The sequence below is a fragment of the Lactuca serriola genome, chromosome 3 (genome assembly GCF_051521515.1).
Source record: "Lactuca serriola cultivar US96UC23 chromosome 3, Lser_US96UC23_V15, whole genome shotgun sequence".
In the NCBI taxonomy this organism is placed as follows: Eukaryota; Viridiplantae; Streptophyta; class Magnoliopsida; order Asterales; family Asteraceae; genus Lactuca; species Lactuca serriola.
This window is the reverse complement of record NC_136410.1, coordinates 52821102-52827101: the sequence shown is the minus strand read 5'-3', so window position 1 is coordinate 52827101 and position 6000 is coordinate 52821102. Positions and strand designations below refer to the sequence as shown.

The window sequence follows — 6000 nt, the reverse complement described above, 5'->3', positions numbered from 1 at the left end:
TATTCTAAATTGGTAGTAAATTGCAAATCTATCCTAGATTGACTTTTTGTTCCCAAAGCAATGTTCAGGGGATATCAACCTTTAGCAGTTGTCTTTCACTAAAATAAAGTGCACAAATCTAATTCTTCATGTAGATTTTCTGAAAACTTTACAATATGTGTTAGAGAAAGTTAGAAATAGAATTGCTTGGATTTCATGAATCTGGAAACCATGAAGTAAAGTATTTTGTTGAATTTATTTGGATTACCTTTATAAATGTATTTTTGCAAATAAACGTCAGAGTTGGACGGAACTGAATTTTGATTCCTATAAAATCCCTCAAAATATTGTGAACAAAAGGAAACTAAAACATTAAAATCGAATGGATTTTAGGTTTCATCTGTTAGACATGGATTCCATTACTGGGTGAAAACCCGTGGGACCCACGGGTGTTAAAGTTAAATAGAATTTAAAATTTAATTATGTAATAAATAATATATCATTAAGTTAGAAAACTTATATAGTATTTTGAAATAACTTTTTTATTTGTAAGTATTTAATTACACAATAAATTGTAACTATTTAACTACAAATGAAGATTAATAAAACCTTGCTTTTTACTGCTTGTTAATCGTTCATGGTGATTGCACGTTATATTAATAGAAATTGTTGTTGTTTTCATCTGTTTTTCTGAAAACTTTACATTGATTTACTGTGTCATGTGTTTATTTTTTAGGCTTACTAACTATAACATTGAAAGCCGTTCAATGCTATTGTTTTTGTTAGGATATGTTCTCTATTTTTAGTAAATTTGTAAACTTTGAGAATTTAATCACAAATTTAAATCCACATATTTTATAAAAGATATTGCTTTATATAATGCAACATAATTTTAAATAACTACCAAAAAAACCCAAAACAACATCGGAATTGATTTGATACAAAACAAACTATATATGTATCTAATGAAATTAACATAAAAAAAATACAATACATAATTATAAATAAATAAATTATTATGATGGATGAAATGTGCTTTGGTAAAAATGAGTAAAAGATGCTACAAAGAAGTTGGTTATAAATTATGAAAAACTTCCTTATAAACAACATTGGAAGTTTTATTGGTGAATCTACCATCTTTATCTAAAATTAATAATTTCAATCCCTCTCTGCTTTGTACTCTAGATAATGCAACATACAATTGCCCATGTGAAAAAACCGAATCTTTGAGAAACAAACCAACCTTCGATAACGATTGTGCTTGACTCTTATTAATAGTCATTGCAAAACATACCGCCAAAGGAAACTGTCTTCTTGTGAATTTGAAAGGAATTTTTTTTTCTGATAGAGTTAAAGACATTCTTGGAATAAAAGTCTGGTTTCCAATATTAGTTCCAGACATTATACGTGCCTCGATAACACGTTTGCCCAATGATATAACCTATAGTCTAGTGCCATTACATAAGCCGTTTTTCTGATCAATATTTCTCAGTAACATTACTGGAACACCAATTTTTAAAACTAACTTATGATTTGGTAGACCGGATACTTTAAGACCATTTAATACATCAGGCGAGTATAAATTTGCATCAAACTGATCATGGACAAATTCGGACTGACATAGGCTATCTGAACTTAAATATTCAACCTCATCTCCCGGAAACTTCTTAAGCAAACGATCGTTTATTTCCTGAACAACTTCATTCTTTGGAGCAAGTATAGCTCTTTCTCGGAAATAATTTGTACTGCTATACTTCTCCAAAATTGAAGGATATACAAACTCAATTAATGAACCTATATGATCATCTGGATCATTAATGAGAATATCATTCGGAATATCGATAATCGTTTCACCGTCGTTCGGACCACCAAGTTTGCCTTCTCCTATATCCAATAACCAATTTGCAAAATCTCTTATTTTTTCTATATCAGGTTGATCCCTTCCAACAGTTAGCCTCATGTTTTTTGTTAATCTATACACTTTGCAGTGTTGCCATAAATATGAAGAACTCAAAGAAGCATTAACAATATTCTGTCTGCTGCCACCCAGAACAACAGATAGAATCTATCTGAAATCTCCTCCAAAAACTATAACTTTCCATCCAAAAGGAATATTTGAGAGGCTAGAATTTCCACACCTTAATACATCTTTCAAAGTTCGATCTAAAGCTTCAAATGCATGCTTATGGATCATAGGTGCTTCATCCCAAATTATCAAAGAGGTTTTTCTTAATAAGTTAGCCAAGTCACCATCTGGATTTATTTTACAAAAAGAATCCTCTGTAAGTTCAAATGGAAGTATAAATCGAGAGTGTGCTGTTCTACCACCGGGCAACAATAACGAAGCAATACCGCTTGAAGCAACATTTAAAACAATATTACCGTCTGATCTAATTGTTGCAGATATTGTCTTCCATAGAAAAGTTTTACCCGTTCCACCATAACCATAAACGAAGAAAACACCTCCTTTATTTTCTTTAACAGTACTCATGATGTTAAGGAAAATATTACGTTGCTCATTTGTTAATGCAAGAAACATATTATCAAAGTCATTCTTCATAGCGGGAATGTCGTAATCTAGCTCCTCAATGATAAGTCGATTGTTCGAAGAAGAAATTGATTCAACATCTGGGTAAGGCATCTTTGTGAAATTTTTGAGAGTGGAGTTGTTTCGAAGTAAAATTTGTTCTATTTCAAACAAAGTTAAGTTCTTAACTTCATCTTCACCGAGTGATAAGTCTGCACCATAAATTTTAAATTAATTATAAAATATAAAATACAATATTTAATAATATTTATAATAATTTTTTAACGGGTGTTGATAAGAAAAATAAAATATTTTAAATATAAATGAAGAAAATAAATAAAATACCTGGAGACTTCAACCTTTGTCGTTTGTTATATGGAATTCCATCCGACAAATATTCCCATGTATTTTCCCAAACAACCTCTGGCTTAGACATACTATTACACATCAACAATGTGGCAAATAAGAAACGTAGATAAAAACCAGATCCATAATGACTTGCTTCTTTAATTGCATCGATGTATTCTTTGTCATCATCTAATAGCCTGAGTGCATAACAAGTATCTCTAAAAGAAGAATATGTTTAACCATTTACCGTGCGAATTTCATCAAATGATGTCGGACCTTTAACTTTATTTAAAAGAATCCATAAAAAATAAGCTTCACCAAGATTAGGTGAAACCGAATGAATTCGACCAATGACTTTTCCTACTTTCCTTCTCTTCCAAAACCTATCATTTAATACCCAAACAAACTTTGTAGGAAATTTAACATATGTAAGTTCTCGTGCTTCACTATTAATTGCATTACATTCCATCCAAGCTGTGAACTTTGAAGCAGCAACAGAAGGTTTGTCCAGAACATCGTCGATATCATCGTCTTCGCCATATACAATCTATTGTTGATTAGGAAGATGAAAAGGTAGTCTAACCACAGAAGGATACCTGCAATGAACATCATATGTAAAAATTCTCCATGATGCTTCACATGCAGATAAATATCTACAATCGTAATATTCAGCTATTTCATCGACTGCATCATTATTTTCACATTCATTGTTTGTTGGTACAACAACAACTGTAGCTCTATCAGGACCCTTGTTTATGTATTTAAAGAGATACTTTATAAAAGATCCCTGGTTGCACCATTCAACATTAATATGTGTCTGATATCTTTTTAATAGGTATTTGTTGTATGGAACAACATTTCTATTATCCAACTTGACACCTGATTTTTCTACAAAATGACCATCGTTTCTTCTCCTATATAACGGAAAACCATTTTCATCAACAGACGAATGATGACAGAATTGTTTGGGAAAGTTTTTAGAGCACTTTTTATCCACCATGCATGGACAATTGATATTTTCAGCTCCACATGGACCATGAATCATGAACTCATTGACAAGTGAATACAATTCAGGCTCTTCAATTTTGTCTGGTATCTCAGCAGAAATTATTGGATCGATTAATTCAACAGTAGGTAACTTGTTGTCAGAATGCATAAATAAACATATATGACTATGCGGCAAACCTCTTTTTTGAAATTCAATGGTATAAACATCTGCATAATATTTGGCAAAAAAAAACAAAATATGATTATACAAAAAAACATATAAAAAAATATACTATAATAAGAGTAATGTTTTATCAATAATGAAAAAATATAAATTTACTTGCATGCTTGAACTTTGCCGAAAATTTTATACTCCCTTAAGTCTTTAATAAATGCATCGAGCTTGATCTTGAACAACCTACATAATATATCAGGCCTGTCTTCTGGTTGAAGTGAAGTATCCTTAAGAAACCTTTTAATCTCTGGCCATTTGGGATTACACATAAATGTTATGAAAAAATCTGGATATCCAAACCATTTACATAGTGACATGGCATCCAAATAGTTTTGCAACATATAGCGTGCACCACCGGTAAAGGATGAAGGTAATATGACACGTTGGCCGACATTTGAGACTTTAGTGGATCCTTGAGCTTTTTGCTTACGTAAATTCTCGTAAGACTCGCATCTAAGAACATGTTGTTGCCTACGTATGTAATGCAATCTCTCAGTTTCAATCATAGTATAGGCATCTACCAGAAACTGTTGAAACAATATTTTTGAATTAAGAATGAGCGAGAACGAATGATCTCTATCTTGAATTCTAAAAGCGAAATATTCTCTCATTGTACATTTCGCCCGCTTGCTGTTGGTCGTAAATGACAAACCTCTATGAAGAATGTCAACACTGTAACCATCATCTCCATATGGAAACAACAATGGATATTGAAGAGGAAGGTATGAAGGATGCAATTCACTGATACGTTGTAGAAATCCAGTTTTTGTTTCAACAACAATATCTCTCTTTTCAATTGAATCACAAATGTCACCGACAATTAAAGCGGCAACCTCAGAAGCAGTCGGTAGGTTATATGTTCTTCCATCTCGTTCCCTTCTCCCGATAAGTCGTAGTTTCATATCAACTTGAGGATTTTTCTGAAAGGTATCTCTTACCATCCTATAAGATCTAACCAACACATTATTTGAATCCAACATCACCTTAATATCTTGAATAATATCACTATCAATTGTCGTTGATTGATCTTTTTCTCCACTAAAATAAATGAAATTATACATAACGTTAGTAATATATATATATATATATATATATATATATATATATATATATATATATATATAATGAATAATAAGGAATAAGAAGGCTGAAAAAAAATACCCAAAGCATCTTTGTCTATTTGAAATTTCGTTCTCAGTATCATAAATGTATAACTGAGAGAATTTTGGTAACGATCATTTTGCTTGTAAAAGGCTTCCAATACTATGATAATTTTGACCACCCAATCTGAAAATGTAAGGAGCGTTTCTTCTATTGATTGAAGAATCAATTTTACCACCCATCGATGTAAAAGAAAACATTGAATTGTAACGTCTAATGTTTTTCATGAATTGTTTGCTTTTAGAATCCATATTTCGAAACATTCTTTCATAACCGGGGGGGGGGGGGGGGGTGATTTCTTTAAATCTGGAAGTTGAACTTTGCCGTAACCACAACATAAAGAATAATCTGTGTTCCCTTTTTCTTTACCTCTGATGGATTCATTTCTCCATAACTTTACATGACATGTTTGACATACAACATTTTGATCACCATGATCCAAATATTCTGTAAAATAAAAAGCGTAGAAAAAAATATCAGTGAAATTTATAAGTATATACAACCAATTATTTGAAATGTAATAAAAAATGAAAATGGATATTATTTTTTTATTACCATTTGAGATACCAACTATCAGGTTTTCATTTATGAGTTGATCGATATTTTCTACATTTTCAGTCAAATCAATCAACGGGATAGGTGATAAATGTGTCGTCTTCCTTTTTAATTTATGACATCCTGAATTTAACTTGATTGATGATGAAGAAGCACTTATTGTAGATGCATTTTTCGATGTCATATCATTTGAAAGTACATAGTACTG

The 6000-nt window shown here is 31.2% G+C and overlaps 1 protein-coding gene across 1 annotated transcript; it reads right to left on the bottom strand.

The window, feature by feature from the left end:
- Positions 1 to 1420: 1420 nt before the first annotated feature.
- LOC145095254 (uncharacterized) lies at positions 1421 to 5017 on the bottom strand. Its single transcript, XM_079033168.1, has 5 exons — positions 4186 to 5017; positions 3451 to 4069; positions 2852 to 3051; positions 2118 to 2718; positions 1421 to 2015 (listed from the first exon to the last, which is right to left on the bottom strand). Exons 1-5 carry the CDS (start codon positions 5015 to 5017, stop codon positions 1421 to 1423), a joined length of 2847 nt encoding a protein of 948 aa, XP_078889294.1.
- Positions 5018 to 6000: the final 983 nt, after the last annotated feature.

Bases quoted from the DNA above. Each gene is read 5' to 3' on its own strand.
- LOC145095254 (XM_079033168.1), bottom strand. From the start codon at position 5,017: ATGGTAAGAGATACCTTTCAGAAAAATCCTCAAGTTGATATGAAACTA. The intron at 4,070-4,185 runs GCAAGTAAATTT...AATATTATGCAG, and splicing joins TTTCGGCAAAGTTCAAGCAT to ATGTTTATACCATTGAATTT. The intron at 3,052-3,450 runs GTATCCTTCTGT...TTATGCACTCAG, and splicing joins ACATATGATGTTCATTGCAG to GCTATTAGATGATGACAAAG.